Below are 23,510 nucleotides of genomic sequence, written 5' to 3' on the forward strand. Positions count from 1 at the left end.
AATTAATTGGGAAATGGGATGCAACCAGCAATCTATATGCAGATGATACAGTCATATATTCATGTGCTCCTTCTCTGGTTCAGGCTGTTGAAGAGCTCCAGACTGCTTTTCAGTCAATGCAGGCCTCCCTTTATGGTCTCAAACTGGTCTTCAATGTACAAAAAACTAAATCCATGACCTTTACCAGAGCTAGAACTCTGCCAGAGAAGGTTAGCATTGTCACATCTGGTGGCTTATCCATTGAAAAAGTGTCATTATACAAACACCTAGGTATTTGGTTGGATGACAACTTGTCTTTTAAAGTTCATGTGGATAATCTTGTAAAAAAGCTTAAATTGAAACTGGGTTTTTATTTTCTTAAGGCTTGCTTCCCTCTTTTGGCTAGAAAGAAGCTTGTTCAGGCCACTTTTCTCTCTGTCATTGATTATGGTGACTTGTTGTATATGCATGTAACCTCCTCCGTCTTACAGAGACTGGACTCTGTTTATCATGCATCCTTGCATTTTATTACAAATGCCAAGTCACTCACCCACCATTGCACTTTGTACCAAATGGTAGGTTGGACCTCACTTTATATGTGCAGAAAGATACATTTGTATGTGTTCATCTACCAAGCCCTTTTGGGTAAACTCCCTCTATAGTCTGGCCTAATTCACCACCAGCAGTTAACATACCCGGTCTGCTAGGTGGTTGCTATTAAAGTCCCCAGGACATTCACAGTATTAGGCAAGACTGCCTTTTCTTCTTGTGCACCAGCGGCCTGGAATAGTCTACAATCCATGCTTCATCTAGATATGTTAGTGCCACTGAATTAATAAAAAATATTGATGGGAGACTTTGTTACGGAGGAGTGTAAATGCTTTTTTTTTAGGCTGGAACATGTTGTACGTTTTAATGATGTAATGTATTGATTGTTGCTGCTTTCTTGGCCAGGTCTCCTTTGAAAAAGAGACTGGGTATCAATGGGCTTTTCATGGTTATTTTTTTTATCCTGCAACGAGTGAGGTCTGGCCACCCAACAACCTGCCTGCTCGACCCCATCCCCTTCTCCAGCCCATTTATGGAGACCTCCTATCACTTCTCTGATCAACTCATCCCTGACCACTGTCTGCGTCCCCTCTGACTTCAAAATGTCTTGAGCTGCTCCCCTCCTCAAGAAACCAATATTCGACTCCTCTGATGTTAAACTATAGACCTGTATCCCTTTTTTTTCCAAAACACTTGTGTGCTGTCTCTGATCAACTTTCTCGCTCTCTCTCAAATCTTCTTGACTCTAACTGTATGTTGCTCTGGATAAGAGCGTCTGCTAAATGACTAAAATGTAAATGTACAATCGAATGCACCACGGGCACTGTACTATCAATCTGCCCTTAGTTGTGACATGTTCCACTTCTCTCCACCAGATGTCTCTACTTCCATTCAGCTCCATAGAAAAGGTGAATCAAGCACACACTTAGCACCCTTTTTTAAATCTAGAACCTAAAAGGGTTCTTAGGCTGTCCCCATAGGAGACCCCTTTGAAGAACCCTTTTTGGTTCTAGGTAGAACCCCTATGAGTTTCATGTTGGACCTTTTACACAGAGGGTTCTACCTGGAACCAAAAAGGGTTCTCCTTTGGGGACTGCTGGAATCCTTTTGGAAACCTTTTTATGTAAGAGTGGGCCAGTAGATTTAATCATTCTATTGCACAAAATGTATTAAGTGATGAAGTGGTGCTTTAAACTGTAATATTTTTTTTCTCCCGGGTTTTCTTTTAGATATGGAGGTGGTTAAAGGTGAGTTCTCTCTTACTTCGCTGCCATGAAAAATAGATTCACTGTAACAACATGAATGTTGTATATTAAAATCTGTTTCCCCTATAGAGATTCTGATGACAGCCCCCAGACCAGCTCAGGGAGAGGGTATGTTTTAACTGTCTGGTGTCTAATGATGTCCGTCTGATTTCATCTTTCAGATTATGATGCAACCTACGACTATGACCTTGACTATGACTCATGTAAGTCATAGTTGATAGATGCATATACATAAATGTGTGTGTATATAACTGTTTAGTTGTGTTGGCCATGTGGATACTTTGTATGTTTATAAGTTGATAGAGATGTTTAACATCTTTTTGGGAATTGAATGTTTACAGGGGATGAATCAGCATCAAATCCTCGTAAGTATTTCTACGTAGTCTAGCATAAGATTAATGTACTTCAGAGCCAGGCTCTGACCTGTCATTGGTTTCAGTGCTTCAGATGAGATTGACACTGTTGTCCTTCCAGGGCTGGGCCCCCCCTCCAGACTGAGCTCTGTCAGAGTCTTCTCCTCTTCTGGTAAGGGGCCTGCACAACACAACATATGACTGAAAGTTAATGTTTCTCACCTGTTTTTCTTAATGTCCAACATGTTATATTCTGAAGTTGATGGAGACCCTCACTTTGTGGTCCAGCTCCCTAAACTGAAACAGAATCTGTGTTTCACGGTGGACGGCAGGGCCAACGATGTACTGAGACTGCTGGAAGACCCAGAGAGAGGTTAGTCAGCACAGACTACCAAGACAAGTCCAGAACTCTCATATTATATTACTTGCATGCAATTTCATTTTAGCAATGTGCTGTATAATTTGAGAAGCACACTGCCATTGTATAGGAACAGAATTTAATGGGAATTTATTAATACGAACACATTAATCCTGTTAATGCTGCCATGCATATATAATAAATATATATCTCACACACTTAACCCTTGCCTTCCTCTCGCTTAAGGTATCATGGTGGATGGTCATTTGATGTGGGCTCCGTCCAAACAAGACGTCGAAGACCGTTCCCGTACGTACTTTGACCAGATAACCATCTCCACCAGGGGCGGGACAGGTGTGCTGGGCGCCATAATGATCACCCTCTCATTGGATGCCGTGGTGGTGGAGGGGGAGGGACGGGACACCCTACACACCAATCAGGAAGGATCTGTGACAAGGCAGGGCGTGATGGTTTCCATTGAAAGCAGAGATGACTTCCATCAAAGCTGTTGGATCGAGCTGACGAAGGACATTCATTTCCTGGTTCTCTTCCACCACTACAAACACCCCAGCTACCTGCAGATGGCACACCTCGGATTCTACATCACTGATGGACAGGGCCTCTCTCCTTCAACCAAAGGCCTACTGGGTACATTCCTTTATCACTCTTCAATTACTTTAAATGGGTTTCTTTGTCTTTTTGCACCTGACCCTAAAGCCCCTGCTGTATAAAGGGATTTAGAAAAATATGTAATGATTTAGTGATTGTTCTCTTGTCCCAACAGGCCAGTTCCAGCATGCTGACATGCGTGTCACACTGATGAAGGACCCTCGTGACACACTGCGTCAGCCCAGTAAAGAGGGGGTGCTGAGGTGGGGGGTGATACACATGTCCGTCACCCTACAGGACAAGACCCTGAAGGACACGGTGAGGAAAGGTCACCTGGCAAGTTGTTGGGTCGTGCCCAAGGCGCAGGTGGAGAGACTGCTGGGGCATCCCTACCAGAGCTATGTGGTGGATCACCTGTAAATTCTCACTGGCTCTTTTTAAATGTCCATCCTAGCACACTAGTTAGAATACTATACATGCCTAATGCATTGCTTTATATTAAGTGGAATGGAGATTGGAACCGAGACACTCATCTAGCTATCCCCTCCACCTCAAAGCTGGGTAGCTCAGGCCATGGGAAACTCTGTAAGGACAAACAGCACTGGGACTAGGGTGCTGCTGGCTAGCCTTCAATACCAATGTCACATAGTGAGTTATTACTCTCTGAGAGCACCGGTGGCAGTGTGCATGAATGCATATTCATGATTATGAGAGGAAAAAGAGACAAATACGAGACAGAGAAAAGAGAGGGCAAAAGAGAACAAGAGACAGATGCAAAAGAGAAAACAAGAGAAAACGATACAAAGAGTGAGAGACAGAGTGAGAGTCCAGTAAGTATGATGAGGTAATTCACACAGGTGTCAGACATTAATAAATAAAGGAGATGGGATGATGTCATTGCAGCAGTCCTTTCTGAAACAACAATAGTGACAGACTTCTGCCGTTAACATTGCAACAGTAAGATCTTAATTTTCTGTATACTTCTGCAGACAAATGCTGCTTGATCTTCACATACAGCTAATTCCAAACTGTCCTTCACACAAATCATGTTTCATAAGTACTTTTATAATTCCAATGTTATAACAAATATATTAATAGATGATTTGAGCAGTGTGGAATTTTATAAAGTGTCAGAGTTGTGTGTATATACAGTATGTATATTCCTAAAATGACTAAATCTTATAAATTGTCTATGGAACTTGTTTTGGTCTTATTGGGGTAGGTAGTTTTACACAAATGATTTAGTTCTGTTAAAACACATGGACTCTCAGACACTTTGGATTTGCCATGTGCTTTTAATTTTTTTCTATCATTTTGTTCATAGTTGAATTCATTTTATTTGTTACACAAGACATTATTCACATACTAGTGATCAAACAAAGGACTGTAAGTTGTTTACTTCTCTGTCTGCCCTATGTTTTCTGCAATTTCAAGGGATGTCATCAATAATATTAGTCAAAGGCCAAAACTCTTACATGAATACAGTAACCACATTTTAGGCTTTCTTTTAAATAAATAAAGAGAAGACAGCGTCTGGTGTCGAGGAAGGGGAACAATGCCCAAATATAACTAGCTACGCTTGCAGAGTAAACTCAACACTTCACCAAGGTAACATAATTCCAGTATGAAATTCACACAATGTTAAAACTGTGCACAGTCTGAAACTGTATAAATGAGTCTAAAAGATAACTGGACTGAAGGGTTGAAAGCTTAATTGAACCCTATGATTGAGGACCAGACTGTTGCTATCGTCCCACTGTCCTTCATCACAACCTGTTATAAGACCTGTTAATGTTTAACCCATGTAAAACTGTAATAACCAGTAAATCAGGTCAAACATGATACAACAAAACTAAAACAATGAAGTCGGCATATATGCATCACTTTGAGATCAGTTATGATAATATAACAAACTAATAGCAGAGAAGCATATTCAGCATTAGCTTCCATCACCATAACGTCAGTGAAATCAAATAAATTAGCATTGTACTAAGACACACAAAGCCACCCCAAATACGTAAAAACTGAGGCGTTTAGAGATATGAGGGACTACATGAAGGGATAGGCAATAATTCCCACTAACGTCATCCATGTTACTGTAATCGTATGAAGGGAAATGTTGTGCCATCTCTCAGCATTGCTGCCCACAATTGATATGTACTGTAAATAACCAACCAAGCTGCAGATCCAAATCTCAAAACAATGTCATGCCTGGAAACATATAGAGATGAAGAGAACACGGCTAACCTCAAAGGGTCAGACAGAATGTAGGTTAAGGGTTTCTACAATGGAGGAGATTCACATTAGGGCCCAGCCAAGTCCACAGAACCCCAGGATTTACTAGAACATAGAAATATAATGACTAGAATTTCTGAGATTCTATCGCTGTTATATTAGACTGTGGGTGGTAGTTAGTGGAAATACAATGTTCACAGTTAGCAGTCATGAAAGACACAAGACATTTGCAGCATCAAGTCAACCAACTGACATCAATAAGCAGAGGAATGATTGGCAGATAACATTGTTTTTAAATATACTGAAATTATTTGAGAACCCAAACATATTGAATAAGACCCCAAATTAAGGCTAAAACCAAGTAAAAGCAATTGGTTCATATTCTGGGGAGGCACTTCATATCGAGGCCTCAGAACCTTTCGTAATGGTGCATTCTGTTAAGTGTTTTACATTTTGGGAGTGTCCGCTTTTCCCTCCACTTGCTACTGTAAGGTTGCTTAGCAGGAGTCCAAAGGGAATTTGTCTCTCTCTGTGACATACACAACAAGGGTTAGTTAGACCATAACAATGATCTGGAGCTTCCTTTCACTACAAGCCGAGAGTTCAGTCTTCCTTCTTTTACACAAAAGCAATACTTTCCTGATCTCAAATCTGCGACAGTCCCTAACTACATTCGTTTTAATCACCTTGCTTCATCGTATCTCAACATGTAGTGATCTGATTTCCTATTTGAGTACAACTCAGTGCTATCCTTGGGACGTCCCTACCCTAAACCTAACCTTAACCATAACCCTTACCTTAACCATTTTCAACTTCAATGGGGTGACATCAGTTCGGACATCCCAAGGACACTGTTTAGACTTTCTCATTTCATGAAAAATATATTCATGTAACCTCACCAACATGCCTAGCCTCCAGACAGACCCTCACTGTAACCGCCCTCTCTCACTCTTCTACACAACACATTCCCTTTTCAGTTTGACCTCAAAGTCCACTTCAGAGTATTACAGTCCATGTTTCCATTTCAAATTCAGTAAACTTCATAACTTCAGCAAGTGAAAATGTGCACCAAATGTTGAGAAATAAAAACTCTAAACAATTAAAAAATAAAGAACGTAAACCATTAAAATCGTAACTTTGTCATGACACAACAGAGAAATAAAACGTGGTTTTAGGGACAACAGAACAGTTAGCCACTGGTTAGCTTAACTACTAGCACAGAGAACACAGCAGCACTGCAAAGTGAGCATTATCAGTTTGACAGAACAGCCTATTGATATTCTAACGTTTCATTTTAAAACATTTTGTCTGACCGAGAGAGAGATTTGCCGAAAAAAGAGCAGTTGTCTATGTAAATACGTAACACAGGTTAAATAGTAGGAAGAGAACAGGGTGAAAGCAGGGTTGACAGGAGGGAATGATCAGTGTGAGAATGGCCCAGCCTTCAGAATGCTGCCGCGTCATCATGGTCTATGTGCAATACTACTGTGTATTCATGCATGACAAAGTGAAAAGGCTTTTGAAATTGCAACGACAATGATTTGGTCTACCGCTAATGATCATAGTTTATATGTAGTTTAAAATGGAATGAGAGACCATATCAACCCTGCCTTTCAGTGAGAGATAGAAATAGGGAATGTGAGTCTTGGAACAATGTGCTGTGTGTGTGTGTGTTTTAATTATGTTTGAGTACGGAGACCTTAGAAGGAGGGGGGAAAAAGGAGGACAAATGGAAGGCAGAACCTCCCTGTCTACTCTAGAACCTTCTAGAACTCCCCTGAACACTCCCACCATCTCCCATATAAGGTACCCTGCCCCTACAATCTGTAAATTATCTAACTCGTTATCCTTTGTACTCTTTACCCTGCCCTCTACCACCTCATCCATATGTTCTGCCTTCTTCCATTAACCCCCTCTTCACTCCCTTCTCTGTCCCGCCCTCTCCCTGATGCCCCTCCCTCCTCATTGCTCATCCTCCCCAAACACATCGTTCTGTTTGCGTTTCATGTTCTCAAAGTCAAAGTCGCTTCCAGTCATACGCTTGTAGATGTCCTTGATGTCGTTGCAGGTGGTCTCGAAGTGAGTGGTGGCGTCGTAGGCCGACGAGGCAAATATCTGAACGAGACATAAAATCACACCAATTTTTTCCCGCTCCACTGCCTTGTCCTAAAACATGTCTCAAAGGTGGTGTTTTAGCAATATAGGAGGTATATCTAGATGTGTTTGACTCACCTGACTCTCAGTACCATCGTCTGTGGGCTCATAGAGGTCACTGAGGGACACAAACCTACAGATAACGAGGGAAGATGTCAGTTATTGACTTACAAAAGCCTCCTTACTGCTATTCATTTTATTAATTTGTGATAGCACACATCGTACAAGCTGAGTTTTGGACAGTGATGAAACAACACAAGATATACAGTATAATATATATAAATACATTATATGAAAGTCGCTCTGGATAATAGCATCTACTCAATGACTAAAATGTAAATTATAATATATGCCATTTAGCAGACGCTTTTATCCAAAACAGTCATGCATGCATAAATGTTATGTATGGGTGGTCCCGGGAATTGAACCCACTTTCCTGGTGATGCAAGCACCATATGCTCTACCAACTGAACTACAGAGAACCAAGACAATCAGAGAAGTGGGAGGGAGAAGAGGAGTGGAGGAGAAGACAGAAGGAAGAGGGAGAAGACAGGAGGGAGCAGAGAGGAGGACGAGGGAGCAGAGTGGAGGAAGAGGGAGAAGAGAGTAGTAAAGAGGAGGAAGAGGTAGTAGAGAAGAGGGAGTAGAGACACACTTCTGGTCAATGGGCTCCAGCAGCTCCAGAGCAGGCTCTATCTCAGCCTCAGGCTCGTTAGTCTCCACAGTGGTGCTGACAATGGCAATGTACTTCCCCTGGGCCGCCACATTGTGGGCATAGGAGATCATACACACGTAGATGTCTGGAGGACAGAATACAAGTTAGATCAGTTTAGGGATAAGGAAAAGAGGGTTTGTGATATTTGGCCAATATATCACGGCTAAGGACTGTGTCCAGGCACTCCGCGTTGCGCTGTGCATAAGAACAGCCCTTAGCCATGGTATATAGGCCATATACCACACCCCTTCGTGCCTTACTGCTTAAGTATAAAATATGCCTGAAAAATATGTTATGTGGCAGTCACTTTGCTCTTCTGATACCTAATTGTGTATTCGATTGAGATTTTAGTTTTACTTTTCTGGACTATTCCAGACTTTTTCACTCTCCAACAACACTGCTATTGTACTTTATGTGAGGCAAACTTACTGGTAAAGAGAACATCTGACAACAGGAAGTCAGAAACATCCCATCTTAGTAAACCTGTATTTGGTTCACCCCTCACCTGACTTGCGGTTGACCTGGTTCTGGGGGATGATGATCTGACAGGAGTTGGCGTCGTTGGTGTCCTTGATCGGGTGGCTGAGGATACAGATGACCCTGATCACCTGACCTGCCTTACGCACGCGGTCCTGGATGTAGCTGGGGTCACAGATCAGCTGTTTGCACCGAGCCACCTGACAAGGGAAGGACAATATAGAAGATAACAATGTCAATCTAACATACTGTACTTTCTCTCTTCTACCAATTGTAAATGTGCAGGTATTGTTCACTTTTCTTCAGTGCATTATCAGCAGTCTTGAGTACTTTACTATAAGGTAAAGAGATTGGATCTTATAGACATATTAGAATGTGATTTTATTGATAGTTTAGAGTGATTTTTATAGATAGATTACATTGTGATTTTATAGAACTGATTAGATGGTGATTTTACCTCTCCCTCAGACTTCACTCCCACCACATGGCCATCCTCCATCACTATCTCCTCCACTGGTTTGTTGAGCATGTAGGTTCCTCCATAAATTGCACTCAACCTAACAACGTATGAGAGAGAGTCTATGAATTATACTTTATTATAAATATGCTAATAATATGCTAATACACTATTGAATACATTTTACATTTACAATTTAGTCAGTTAGCTTTAGCAGACTCTTTTATCCTTATCCAGAGTGACTTAAGATCAGAATTCAACATGAACAGCTTTGTCTTACTAAAGAAAGGACATAGAGATTTAGGGATTACAAATGTAACACACAGACCTGGCAAAACCTTGAGGCAGCTCCCCCAGGCCATAGAGGGGGTACAGGTAGGGGCTTTTCCCATATCGGGCCAGGGATTCACTGTACAGCTTGATACGATTGATGGTCTCCAAACAGGGCACATCAAGGTAGCTGGAGAAAGGGAGACACATGATCAATAGGAGTCAGGGTGTGCTTTGAGGAAATTCACATTTCCTCAATGCATTTCACAGCATTAATTTGGAATTTCAGTTTACTTCCTGATAGGCCCTGGCCCAGGCTAAATTAGCGATTGGTAATCAATCTAAGTGCTCTTACTCGTCTGTCCTGTAGAGGGCCAGGGCGTGGCCAGTGAAGTCGATGACATCCTGACCCAGGTCAAACTTCTTGTACACATCTCTCATGGTGGTGACTTTGGGGTCGACGCCCTCGAAGGTCTTAGGGTCGTTCTCGTCAAAGTTGGCCACAAACACGAGGAATTTCCGGAACCTTCTCTTCTCAAACATACCCATAAGATCTGGAGGACACGTGACAAAAACAAAAGTGAAAGCTCTGCCTCATATACGACACTATACTGTATATATAGCAGGAAAATGTTAATAAATGTCAACTTTGATGGTACATATAGCAAACTCACAACATAATCTAAAGTACAGTTTACTGTATATTCAAACTTACTTGAAGCTAGAGCCTCAGTCTCAGTTGAGGGCACCTTGTAGATCTTTCCTCCCTTGTACACAAAACTACCCTCCACTACTTTGAAGTCCAGGTATCGTGTCACTTCTGTGTATAGCAGCATTTTCACAAGCTGACCTGTTTTATTGGATTGTCAGACAGAAAGGATGGTTTTCATTTAATAAGTTCAAGGTATCACCATGTTTCATCAACAGCCATGCCATATTTTGCTTTATTGGTATCATGATGGCGATTTAAATTTTTTCTTGGGTAAATTCTGCTTCCTACGTATACTCATGATGTGGTGATGGTCTGCATACATGAATACGTTGAGTAACTGAGCAACATGATTTATGATTGAGGCTATTGGTGTACCGATTGGTTCTGTATGTATCGACTGGTAACAGGAATATTCATTAATCTAATACTCATTTGCAAACAAAAAACAAATCCCACAACTGACCATTGGCCATAAGAAATTTGGGGATGAGGTCCACGTTCCAGTCTCTTCCACGACCCATAGATTCTGGAGGGCTGTCAGGCAGCTCAAACCGCTTGTACAGCTGTGGAAGGGAAATATATGCACGAGTGAAAACATCAATAAATACTCTTACAAATGCCAAACCATTAACCTGGGGCAGTGAAGTGAAAGGAAAATACAGGAGAATAAAATATCTGACTTAAACCATGGAGGGCTGGGTGGAACTTTGGAATATATTAAATATGATTGAATATTTGAGTGGATATTGACACAAAATGATGACCATTAGATCCACAATGTTCTACGCCCTTACCTCTTCCAGAGGGGTGATGGAGGAGCTTTCCCCTCCATAGTAGGGGTTCCTGTCCATGTGCAGAACTTTCTTTCCATTCACAGACATGATCCCAGAGAGGATGCATTCCTAAAACGAAATGCAAAATATGAATCAAAATTCGTATTAAAAAAGCAATTGTGTGTGTGTGTATCAGGAGGGAGAGATAGAGAGAGGAGGGGGGGGGGGGGGGTGTAAGAGGGAGGGACAAGATGTACGCAAGCGCGAGCGGATGTCTGAGCCATAACAATAATACTGTACTAATAATAAAAATAATACTATTCATAAAAAAACGAACAATTGTAGTATAAATAAAGCAAATACACTTTTTTTTCTCTTTGCATCTGCCACCCCAATTGAAATGAGTGTAGTGGATATTGTTCATATCCAGGCTAAATCATTAACTGTCTGCACTAAAAAAATATAAATTGTATGTATATCCATCGTACTCGTAAAATGTTGGCTTTGTCTTATTGTAAACTCTGTACACATGTGCCTCGAATATGGAACAGGGTGTAATGACTGAGGCGAGTCTACGAAACATTATACAGTACTAGGGAGAGGTTCTATTTATTTAAAACCATTCTCAGACCTGCGCAAATGCTGTTCAATGAAGGCCACTACACCATCACTCTGGGGCTACGCCTAAAGATGCTGCACAACGAATGAACAATGCATTGACAACACAAATGTATCCAAATAAAGTGTTGCCTACTTGTATCCATTATTCAAAGATATCTTATTAGCTTTGGGGCAGATAGGCTATTTACCATCCCATTTTCCTAAAGTCAGCCAGGGATGCAGATGCTCCTATCAATTACATTATTGGATGAATAAGGAAACATAAGCAAACTTCATAAATGTAAAGTTGAGTATGTTATATCACCAAGCCAAGCCTTAATGTGAAGCAAATACAATTGATTAGACTACTTACCGTGAGTCCGGTGCCCAAAACGATCACATCATATTCCTCATCCATGTTGTATCACCGCCTCTCCTGTCTCGCCCTCTTTTGCCTTGTGAAATTTCAGGGAATTGGCAGGAAAGGAAACCAAGTGGAAGAACGAACGTAATTTGTCCCCGTTTCTTTTTAGCAAGTGTATGTTGGTTAGATGCCGTTTTAAGTTAGTATTTATTTATTTATAATCAGTTATAATTTGAAAGTGGAATATGGTCCACACACTGTCACCGGCAAGAACGACCAAAGATGGCCCTAACCATGGAACGCTGTGGAACAGCAATGATGCATTCGCGTCGGAAAGTAGGGCACATCCCTTGCGTCTGCGCCTCACACTAGGCTACACCCCTAGTCTCACAACAGACGAAACAGAGAAACCGTCCCTCCTCACATTTAAACAGTTATGATATTGTATGCTTACGCTATTCATAAAAAGACTAGATTTCTTTTTTTACATTTTTCAATTATCTTCTATTGTCTAATTAGACACTAACGTGTGCGTTTTTATTTTGTTTTCCCCTTCAGTCCTTTTCATTGCGGTAGGCGCAGCAATTGCGGATGCAGCGGTATTCCTCCGCCAACACTGCTGTTATGAAAAAGCTCAGAAGACTGATAAAAGACTGAAAATAGTTACCAGTAGCTATGTCTTCTATGGGCCTAGTCAACTAGGCGTGTTTATAGGTTCAAAGTAACATCAGCTGTGTAAACTTAAGAATGACATAATATTAATCTTGCTCATGGAGGCATTATGTTGGTTACTTTGTGTAGCCTATTCATGGTGGCATATAAAAAAACATTCATTTTAGCCCTATAGGCTAATTCTTCCTCAAGATTAGACACACATGAAAATGTCCAACTGCCAACTTTATTTATAAGACCACCATATTTGACTAGGTCTAGGTGCCCCCTACATATTGACCATATCGATGACTGACAGCAACGAAAACGAAGGCCGGAAATATGTGCACGCTAGCTGTCACTCATATCAACATTAACGTGACCCGCTCTGACGGTCCACTCAGGTCCTCGTTTCAGGACCAAGGAGAGCGCCGCAGGTTTCTCGGACAACAAAGCGCCCGGTTTACTTTAAAAGTCCCATATTATTCAACAATATTCTGAGATTAGGCCTAATGAGGGGTCAATAACAAATAGCCTTTCAATTACTTTATCAGATGTTCACAGATAGACAATTGATAGGCCTACAATCAATAGGCCTTCGTTGCTAGGAATCAAAGGCTAATCCTAACATAATGATTATATACTGCTCAAAAAAATAAAGGGAACACTTAAACAACACAATGTAACTCCAAGTCAATCACACTTCTGTGAAATCAAACTGTCCACTTAGGAAGCAACACTGATTGACAATACATTTCACATGCTGTTGTGCAAATGGAATAGACAAAAGGTGGAAATTATAGGCAATTAGCAAGACACCCCCAAAAAATGAGTGATTCTGCAGGTGGTGACCACAGACCACTTCTCAGTTCCTATGCTTCCTGGCTGATGTTTTGGTCACTTTTGAATGCTGGCGGTGCTCTCACTCTAGTGGTAGCATGAGACGAAGTCTACAACCCACATAAGTGGCTCAGGTAGTGCAGTTCATCCAGGATGGCACATCAATGCGAGCTGTGGCAAAAAGGTTTGCTGTGTCTGTCAGCGTAGTGTCCAGAGCATGGAGGCGCTACCAGGAGACAGGCCAGTACATCAGGAGACGTGGAGGAGGCCGTAGGAGGGCAACAACCCAGCAGCAGGACCGCTACCTCCGCCTTTGTGCAAGGAGGTGCACTGCCAGAGCCCTGCAAAATGACCTCCAGCAGGCCACAAATGTGCATGTGTCAGCATATGGTCTCACAAGGGGTCTGAGGATCTCATCTCGGTACCTAATGGCAGTCAGGCTACCTCTGGCGAGCACATGGAGGGCTGTGCGGCCCCACAAAGAAATGCCACCCCACACCATGACTGACCCATCGCCAAACCGGTCATGCTGGAGGATGTTGCAGGCAGCAGAACGTTCTCCACGGCGTCTCCAGACTCTGTCACGTCTGTCACATGTGCTCATGTGCTCAGTGTGAACCTGCTTTCATCTGTGAAGAGCACAGGGCGCCAGTGGCGAATTTGCCAATCTTGGTGTTCTCTGGCAAATGCCAAACGTCCTGCACGGTGTTGGGCTGTAAGCACAACCCCCACCTGTGGACGTCGGGCCCTCATACCACCCTCATGGAGTCTGTTTCTGACCGTTTGAGCAGACACATGCACATTTGTGGCCTGCTGTCGGTCATTTTGCAGGGCTCTGGCAGTGCACCTCCTTGCACAAAGGCGGAGGTAGCGGTCCTGCTGCTGGGTTGTTGCCCTCCTACGGCCTCCTCCACGTCTCCTGATGTACTGTCCTGTCTCCTGGTAGCGCCTCCATGCTCTGGACACTACGCTGACAGACACAGCAAACCTTTTTGCCACAGCTCGCATTGATGTGCCATCCTGGATGAACTGCACTACCTGAGCCACTTGTGTGGGTTGTAGACTCCGTCTCATGCTACCACTAGAGTGAGAGCACCGCCAGCATTCAAAAGTGACCAAAACATCAGCCAGGAAGCACTGTCTTTGCTCTAGGGCAGGGCAGGGGTGCGTTCCAATCGAGGCAACGTTTGCGACATTGCGTGACGGTTTACTTAACGACACGTTTCCCCAAAACAGTGCGCACAGTTCTTTAACAGCCTGAGTTAAATAAAGGTTTTATTAAACTAGTCAAGTCAGTTAAGAACACATTCTTACTTTACAATGAAGGCCTATCCCAGTCAAACTCTCCCCTAACCTGAAAGACGCTGGGCCAGTTGTGCTCCGCCCTATGGGACTCCCGATCACGGCCGGTTGTGATACAGCCCAGGATCGAACCAGGGTCTGTAGTGACGTTTCTAGCACTGAGATGCAGTGCCTTTAACCACGGCCCCACTCGGGAGCCATATGGTATACATATGGTATACTTACACACTGAGGTATAATAAGAACCATATGGTAACTGCCCTCTGGGTGACCATAATTACAACGTTTTTCAACTGGTCGTTCAGTCGAGTACCGGTTCCGTTGAATTCAACGTTGCACACCGTTCTGATATACTGAATGCAACCCAGGCTGCATGAGCAGGAAGTGTTCCACGCACATGACAGTCAGCTGATGTAATGAAATCGTTTTACCCCACGTGACTTGGACTTTACGGAAAAGCAAACTGACGATGGCAGGATCCGAGTCGTTAAGTAAAATGCGTACTAAAATGGCCGTTATTGCTCTTTTATTCGCCTTATTATCGACTGGAAGTTGTAGCAGTCAGGTACCACTTGTAATGTGGTCCAGTGAAGGGTAAATATGTATTATTAGTTTGAAAGCGAAGGGATTTTTAGCACTGTGTTAACTTTATCTATCATGCTACTTGCTGTAAGCTAACCAATCCAGCTGTATTGCTAGCTAGCATAGCTATACTCACTTTTATAAGACAACGTTATAATGGTCAAGGCATTAACTCCCTTTTGGATATCATTGGGTTATTATGCATTGCTAATCATTGCCGTGTTAGTTGTTGATTTGAGTAGTTAGATGTACTTTTATTCTATTGAGATCATTTTAAGATGTTGTACATCTTTCCAGGTACACCTTACCACAGCTGTCATCTCCCGCAGCTGGTCACATAATATCTAATGTCCAGCTGATGGCCTACCTAAACTCTGCTCTCGGGTCTGCCCCACACAATGTGCTGCTCTTCCTACAGGACAAGGTCGGGCCTGATATTAATCATATAATTGTATTCAGTTGTACCACGTACAATTGTCTACTACTTGGCAAAGACTATTTAAAGCTGTGTCACATAGTATGCAATGACCGTTATATACTGTAATGTCAAAGCTGAATAGCCTACTGTGCTTTTGCTTTAGGGACCAGTAGTGCAGAGCTTGGCCAGCTACAGTATAGTAACCCACTTGTGATTCCCTGTCCTGGTGTTTCCCACTCTGGTGTCCTGTCCTGGTGTTTCCCACTCTGGTGTCCTGTCCTGGTGTTTCCCACTCTGGTGTACTGTCCTGGTGTTTCCCACTCTGGTGTCCTGCCCTGGTGTTTCCCACTCTGGTGTCCTGTCCTGGTGTTTCCCACTCTGGTGTCCTGTCCTGGTGTTTCCCACTCTGGTGTCCTGCCCTGGTGTTTTCCACTCTGGTGTCCTGTCCTGGTGTTTCCCTCTCTGGTGTTCTGTCCTGGTGTTTCCCACTCTGGTGTCCTGTCCTGGTGTTTCCCACTCTGGTGTCCTGTCCTGGTGTTTCCCACTCTGGTGTCCTGCCCTGGTGTTTTCCACTCTGGTGTCCTGTCCTGATGTTTCCCACTCTGGTGGCCTGTCCTGGTGTTTCCCTCTCTAGTGTTCTGTCCTGGTGTTTCCCTCTCTGGTGTTTCCCTCTCTGGTGTCCTGTCCTGGTGTTTCCTACTCTGGTGTCCTGTCCTGGTGTTTCCCACTCTGGTGTCCTGTCCTGTTGTTTCCCACTCTGGTGTCCTGTCCTGGTGTTTCCCACTCTGGTGTCCTGTCCTGGTGTTTCCCTCTCTGGTGTCCTGTCCTGGTGTTTTCCTCTCTGGTGTCCTGTCCTGGTGTTTTCCACTCTGGTGTCATGCCCTGGTGTTTTCCACTCTGGTGTCCTGTCCTGGTGTTACTCTCTCTGGTGTTCTGCCCTGGTGTTTCCCACTCTGGTGTCCTGCCCTGGTGTTTCCCACTCTGGTGTCCTGCCCTGGTGTTTCCCACTCTGGTGTCCTGTCCTGGTGTTTCCCACTCTGGTGTCCTGTCCTGGTGTTTCCCACTCTGGTGTTCTGTCCTGGTGTTTCTCTCTCTGGTGTCCTGTCCTGGTGTTTCCCACTCTGGTGTCCTGTCCTGGTGTTTCCCACTCTGGTGTCCTGTCCTGGTGTTTCCCTCTCTGGTGTCCTGTCCTGGTGTTTCCCTCTCTGGTGTCCTGTCCTGGTGTTTCCCTCTCTGGTGTCCTGTCCTGGTGTTTCCCTCTCTGGTGTCCTGTCCTGGTGTTTCCCTCTCTGGTGTCCTGTCCTGGTGTTTCCCTCTCTGGTGTCCTGTCCTGGTGTTTCCCTCTCTGGTGTCCTGTCCTGGTGTTTCCCTCTCTGGTGTCCTGTCCTGGTGTTTCCCTCTCTGGTGTCCTGTCCTGGTGTTTCCCTCTCTGGTGTCCTGTCCTGGTGTTTCCCTCTCTGGTGTCCTGTCCTGGTGTTTCCCTCTCTGGTGTCCTGTCCTGGTGTTTCCCTCTCTGGTGTCCTGTCCTGGTGTTTCCCTCTCTGGTGTCCTGTCCTGGTGTTTCCCTCTCTGGTGTCCTGTCCTGGTGTTTCCCTCTCTGGTGTCCTGTCCTGGTGTTTCCCTCTCTGGTGTCCTGTCCTGGTGTTTCCCTCTCTGGTGTCCTGTCCTGGTGTTTCCCTCTCTGGTGTCCTGTCCTGGTGTTTCCCTCTCTGGTGTCCTGTCCTGGTGTTTCCCTCTCTGGTGTCCTGTCCTGGTGTTTCCCTCTCTGGTGTCCTGTCCTGGTGTTTCCCTCTCTGGTGTCCTGTCCTGGTGTTTCCCTCTCTGGTGTCCTGTCCTGGTGTTTCCCTCTCTGGTGTCCTGTCCTGGTGTTTCCCTCTCTGGTGTCCTGTCCTGGTGTTTCCCTCTCTGGTGTGACAATGCGTCTCAGCCCCACTTCCTCCTTACTTCTTCCTATTCTCAGACTGACATGTTTCTGCAGGCTGGAATTTCAGATATGTAGTAATAATGAGACTAGCCATGTAAATGAATTTTAGCTTGTTATATTGTACTGTTTTTAATTAATCTCAAACTCCGTGAAGCAAATGACACTGACATTGTTGTTGATATATTCATTTTCTACATAGCTGAGCAAAGATGACTTTACAAGGTATGGAGGAGTTTTTGGAAACAAGCAAGACAGTGCCTTTCCTAACCTTGAGGTAAATATTCTGTCTTTTGAGGTGGGGCATGGTATTGAGATGCTAATATGATCAGGGCCATAAATCATCTCAGCGTAGGAGTGGTGAATAAGATCGCATGGACAGTGGGGATCTAATCCTACATCAGCACTCCTACTTTGTGAATTTAGACCCGGATGTATGTTGACAACTCATTTGGATTCCATTTCTCTCTCCCAGTCTGCGTTACAGTCTTCGTCTTCACCGTTGGTGCTGCCTGCCCTGTCATGGCTAGGTGCTAGTGCGGTCCCAAGCCTGCTACAGGAGAAGCTGGGTGTTTCCCCACTCAGCGTAGACCCAGACACACTGGAGCATCTCCGCTTCAATGCCTCAGAAAACACTCTGCTGGTTATCAACCTGCCATATTCTTCTGGGTAATACAATTAAACCAAATGTTTCTAGAGTCCAGGGTTCTGGAAAAATACTTTTTGATTGATTTGTTCACAATCCCACAGTAACTTGAACATGTATTGTATACTAATGTTCTTTGATTATGTTCCAGTGCTTACCTGTCCTGTAAGGATGTCCTGCGTAACAATGGTACGTTTAAGTTTTGGCCATTTATTGTTCTTGTCAAAACCTTGTTATTTTATGTATTGGTATGTATGTATTCAAAAACTATTTCTGTGACTCAACAATGTGTCATGCAGTATGTCTGAGTGATACATTTTTCTCTCTCCCTAGATGAGGTCATTGGTAAGGTTCTGAGCATCATGAAAGCCCAGAGTGTGCCCTACGTTGCCATTTACACTGGGCTCAAGCCCTCAAGAGTAAGAAACATAAAAATATGTGCTTCTAATCTACACCATGTATCAGCACTTTTTCAGAATTGTAGTTTCTACTGTCCCTTCACCTGACTTGAAATAAAGTGCCGTGGTTTACTTTTTGTAAATTATCTTCTCAATAACGTTGTAGCTGTATTTTGATTGCGTTCTCTCCTTGCTCTCTAGGTGATTGAGGAGCCGTCCCTTATTGGCCAGTCTTCTATGAGTCGTTCCTTGCTGCAGGCAGTTGTGGATGAGGTCAAACCTCCTCTGATGTTCAATTCCACCAGAGGCCCTTGCATCATGCTCTGGGCCCAGAATCTAAACGTCAGCTTTAGTGACAAGGAATGGATTGATCTCGGTCCATCGACCTTTGCTTCTGGTGGCTCTGTGAGCACGTCTGGGTCCTTCTGTAATGAAACCAACTCAAAGTGAGCCTGATACTCTCTTTTTACTATGACATGCCACTTTTTGCTATGTATTACAGTATAGCAGCAGTATAATAACATCATTGATACTACAGTATAGTGACATCATTGATACTACAGTTTAGTAGCAGTATAGTAGCATCATTGGTACTGCAGTATAGTGACATCATTGGTACTGCAGTATAGTGACATCATTCGTACTGCAGTATAGTGACATCATTGATATTGCAGTATAGTAGCAGTATAGTAACATCATTGATACTACAGTATTGTAGCAGTATAGTAACATCATTTACACTACATTATAGTGACATTTATACTACGGTATAGTGACACGATTGATACTACAGTATGGTGACATGATTGATACTGCAGTATAGTAGCATCATTGATACTGCCGTATAGTAACATTAATACTGCTGTATAGTAACATCATTGATACTGCAGTATAGTGACATCATTGGTACTGCAGTATAGTGACACCATTGCTACTACAGTATAGTCACAGTATAGTGACATCATTGATACAGCAGTATAGTAATACCATTGGTACTGCAGTGTAGTGACATCATTGATATAGCAGTATAGTAGCAGTATAGTAACATCATTGATACTACAGTATTGTAGCAGTATAGTAACATCATTTACACTACAGTATAGTGACATTGATACAACAGTATAGTGACATTGATACCACAGTATAGTGGCATTTTTGATACTACAGTATAGGAACACTATTGGTACTACAGTATAGTAACATCATTGCTACTACAGTATAGTAGCAGTATAGTAACATTGATACTGCAATATAGTAACATAATTGATACTACAGTATTGTAGCAGTATAATAACATCATTGATTAGTTGCCTTATGTTACATGTGTTGCATATTTTAGCACTATCAAATTACCCAGTTGTGTGTTGACCGCATTAGGGAATCAGAGCTCTGTGGTGGAGGATTTGGATATGAATCCTATTTTGTTTTCCTCAGGCTTGTCCTTGATTATGGGAGTTCTGTTTCACCTTACAATCCCTTCCGTCTCATGTAAGTATATAATGTTAACATTTAAAATATGTTTTGTATTAATGAGATGCAAGTCAAATATCATAGCAGCTTATACCAACAAAGTGTACACCATCTGTTCCTATGACACCACCTGTCTCCTCTACCTTCTTTATCTATATTTTCAATGCATGAACAGTTAATTCCTGGACCTTCCCATTCCTATGTCAAGTGTGAGGTTACTAGAGTCTTATCATTTCCAGCTTCTCCATGAGCCAGCGGCGCTATCCTGTGTCTGCACGGAACTGGTTCACCCTGGACACTGTGGAGTTGGTATTCAACACCCTAACAGCCACCTACAATGGCAGCCACGGAATCTATGCCCCGGCAGAATACTCTTTCCACTGCCAGAATGTCAACAACTTCCGCAATGCACTTCTAGTGCCCCGCACTCCGAATGCCACCCAGTGGAGAATCCTCTTCACTGACTTCCAGGTACGATTGCTTTAATTTCAGCCACGCAAAGGCAAAGAGCCTTTCAATAAACAGGGTTTAACTTCTAGAGGGTTCTGAACTTTTTATAACAAAAAAGTTAATATTTTTTATGCATCCTATATTTAACTAGGGAAGTCACATTGAGCTTGACATATCTTTTTCAAGTGAGCCCCTGCTCCAATCCATTGTTAATCATTTTGCCGACATCTGTTTCCATCTAGATCCAAGGCTTCAGCATACTGAACGGGACAACAGATTTCTCCTATGCCAGTGACTGTGCTGGCTTCTTCACACCAGGGATCTGGATGGGCCTGATCACCTCTCTGCTGATGCTGTTGATCCTCACCTACGGCCTGCACATGATCATGCAGCTACGCTCCATGGACCGCTTTGACGACCCTAAAGGCCCCTGCATCTCAGTGCCTCAGTCGGAGTAATGAAGACGAGACAATGCCCTCTAGACTGCTCGTGCTGTCTTTCCCATTGTCATGTGACAATGTTCCCTCCACTTTGATTTGTTAAATAAATTCTATTGTCAGTTGCTTTAGCCACCTCCCCGTTCTGATTACCAGCTCAGCCTTCCCATCCCCTTAATTCTGTTTGTCTTACACAAACAGTCATTTAACAGATGCTCTTATCCAGAGCGATTTACAGGAGCAATTGGGGTTAAGTGCCTTGCTCAAGGGCAGATAGATTTTTTGCCTAGTTGGCTCTGGGATTTGAACCAGCTACCTTTCGGTTAGTGGCGCAACACTCTTAACCTCTAGGCTACCTGCCGCCCAAGGGGATACGTTCCATTACCTCTCATTTGCACTTGCCCAAAGAACTGCATAATGTACTGTAAATGCCTCCCTTTTCCCTTGATACCTAATCAGCTCACGCATGTGCCAATAAAAGGGGTTTGTTTGTACAGGAAAGCTTTTGATGCCAATTCGGTGACTGAAATATGATTGCAGCATTTTGTGGGACTGACTTTGGTTATTTCGCTTGCATTGTAAGTTTCTCATCTGTGTAATTTAAAGACTAATGCAAGAATTGCTTGTAAATATTAAGTTGAATTTATGTGTGCAGACTTGACGTTTGTGGGTGTTTGAGAATGCCTACCCTAAATATTGCTGTTGGAAATGCATAGTAGGACAAAATGTGAGAAAAGAATGCTGTGCAAGTTATGCTTTGTTTCAAAAAGACAGTTTTACTCAATGCTGGCATTTTTTCATTGACATCTGTGAAGTTGAAATAAAATGTCAAAACTATCAGTGACCCTCATGCCTCTCTATAGATACAAAATAGTGCTAAAATCCAATGCTTTGCCATTTTATCATGACAGTGCATTCGGACCACTTGACTTTTTCCACGTTTTGTTACATCACAGCCTTGTTTACATACATATTCAGACCCTTTACTCAGTAATTTGTTGAAGCACCTTTGGCAGCGATTACAGCCTTGAGTCTTCTTGGGTATAAGGCTACAAGCTTGGCACACCTGTATTTGGGGAGTTTCTCCCATTCTTTGCAGATCTGCTCAAGCTGTCAGATTAGATGGGGAGCGTTGCTGCGCAGCTATTTTCAGGTCTCCAGAGATGTTTGATCGTGTTCAAGTCCGGGCTCTGGCTGAGCCACTCAAAGACATTCAGAGACTTGTCCTTAAGCCACTCTTGTGTTGTCTTGGCTGTGTGCTTAGTCATTGTCCTGCAAAAAGCTGAACCTTCACCCCAGTCTGAGGTCCTTAGCGCTCTGGAGTTGGTTTTCATCAAGGATCTCTCGATGTACTTTGCTCCATTCATCTTTCCCTCGATCCTGACTAGTCTCCCAGTCCCTGGGCGGCCAGCTCCAGGAAGTCTTGGTGGTTCCAAACTTCTTCCATTTAAGAATGATGGAGGTCACTGTTCGAGGACCTTCAATGTAGCAGAAATGTTTTGGTACCCTTCCCCAGATTTGTGCCTCGACACAATCCAATCAAGTTGTTGAAACATCTCAAGGATGATCAATGGAAACAGGATGCATCTAAGCTCAATTTCAAGTCTTATAGCAAAGGGTATGAATACTTACGTAGATAAGGTATCCATTTTTTTCCTTAAAAAAAATCTAAAAACCTGTTTTTGCTTTGTCATTATGGGGTATTGTGTGTAGATTGATGAGGAAAACAATTATTTTATACATGTTAGAATAAAGCTGTAACATAAAATGTGGGAAAAGGGAAGGGGTCTTAATACTTGCCAAATGCACTTTTGTAAAATATTGGACTCTTACACTATCCTTAAAATCCCACACCCTGCTTAAACAGGCCACACTGTCCAAACATTGTCTCCCAAAAAAAACATTTTTGATTGTCATTATATACAGGAATATTGCATTATGGTCACATGATTAAATTTCTATAGTGAAGTAAACACACGTTAATTCTCATTCATTGAACGTGGAGAACAGAGCAACCAATCATGTCAACCTGAAGTTCCCAGACAAGAATTTGCATAATTTACATGCATCCATTCACCTGGTTACCATTGTTACCGGATAAGAAGGTAAACAAAAGACAAACATGGCAGCGCGGGATGAAGGGACAGTTATTAGCATCAGTCCACATTGCATTTTTTACGTTGCAGTGATTATCTATTTGCATCAATAAAAATGTTGGGAGCTTATCGTTTAATTTATAGCTCCCCTGCGAAGCGTCGCATTAGGCAGCGACCAAGAGCGCAAGCCATTTCCGACCCACTGTGCACCTAACCGGCTGGGCAACAACCTGTCATTTCAGGGAGCCCCACACCTGGCCCCAGCTGCTATGACAATCATGTTGTGAGTTTCTCAGTCCTATACTGTCATGTTCTTTCAACAACCCTCTATCCCCTATACCTGTTATACTGTTGTTTACAAATAAACCAATTTGGTTGTTTTCAGCATTGTAATACCTAATGCATTGCAGAAGCTACTCAAACAGCCAG

At 43.0% G+C, this 23,510-nt stretch overlaps 3 protein-coding genes across 3 annotated transcripts in view; 2 read left to right on the forward strand and 1 right to left on the reverse strand.

Moving 5' to 3' along the window:
* Positions 1 to 4,978, forward strand: part of LOC129829754 (inter-alpha-trypsin inhibitor heavy chain H6-like) — a 45,948-nt gene extending 40,970 nt beyond the window's left edge. Inside the window, exons 11-18 of the mRNA XM_055891648.1 lie at positions 1,404 to 1,436; positions 1,758 to 1,775; positions 1,955 to 1,996; positions 2,135 to 2,158; positions 2,268 to 2,318; positions 2,406 to 2,519; positions 2,751 to 3,152; positions 3,289 to 4,978. Of these exons, the coding sequence (XP_055747623.1) occupies positions 1,404 to 1,436; positions 1,758 to 1,775; positions 1,955 to 1,996; positions 2,135 to 2,158; positions 2,268 to 2,318; positions 2,406 to 2,519; positions 2,751 to 3,152; positions 3,289 to 3,533 (929 nt within the window). The 3' untranslated portion in view covers positions 3,534 to 4,978. The remainder of the gene's footprint in view (positions 1 to 1,403; positions 1,437 to 1,757; positions 1,776 to 1,954; positions 1,997 to 2,134; positions 2,159 to 2,267; positions 2,319 to 2,405; positions 2,520 to 2,750; positions 3,153 to 3,288) is intronic.
* LOC129829756 (rab GDP dissociation inhibitor alpha-like) lies at positions 4,389 to 12,210 on the reverse strand. Its single transcript, XM_055891650.1, has 11 exons — positions 11,880 to 12,210; positions 10,928 to 11,035; positions 10,597 to 10,696; positions 10,137 to 10,271; positions 9,777 to 9,975; positions 9,480 to 9,611; positions 9,152 to 9,251; positions 8,723 to 8,894; positions 8,158 to 8,302; positions 7,581 to 7,635; positions 4,389 to 7,463 (listed from the first exon to the last, which is right to left on the reverse strand). Exons 1-11 carry the CDS (start codon positions 11,922 to 11,924, stop codon positions 7,311 to 7,313), a joined length of 1,344 nt encoding a protein of 447 aa, XP_055747625.1. The 5' UTR covers positions 11,925 to 12,210; the 3' UTR covers positions 4,389 to 7,310.
* A 2,879-nt stretch (positions 12,211 to 15,089) lies between these two features.
* On the forward strand, positions 15,090 to 21,822 carry LOC129829757 (V-type proton ATPase subunit S1-like). The gene is made up of 10 exons (XM_055891651.1): positions 15,090 to 15,257; positions 15,543 to 15,669; positions 17,787 to 17,861; positions 18,060 to 18,253; positions 18,382 to 18,419; positions 18,564 to 18,649; positions 18,830 to 19,074; positions 20,063 to 20,116; positions 20,338 to 20,569; positions 20,791 to 21,822. The coding sequence occupies exons 1-10, from the start codon at positions 15,133 to 15,135 to the stop codon at positions 21,004 to 21,006; spliced, it is 1,392 nt and encodes a 463-aa protein (XP_055747626.1). The 5' UTR covers positions 15,090 to 15,132; the 3' UTR covers positions 21,007 to 21,822.
* Positions 21,823 to 23,510: the final 1,688 nt, after the last annotated feature.

This window comes from Salvelinus fontinalis, chromosome 31 (assembly GCF_029448725.1).
Source record: "Salvelinus fontinalis isolate EN_2023a chromosome 31, ASM2944872v1, whole genome shotgun sequence".
Lineage (NCBI taxonomy): Eukaryota > Metazoa > Chordata > Actinopteri > Salmoniformes > Salmonidae > Salvelinus > Salvelinus fontinalis.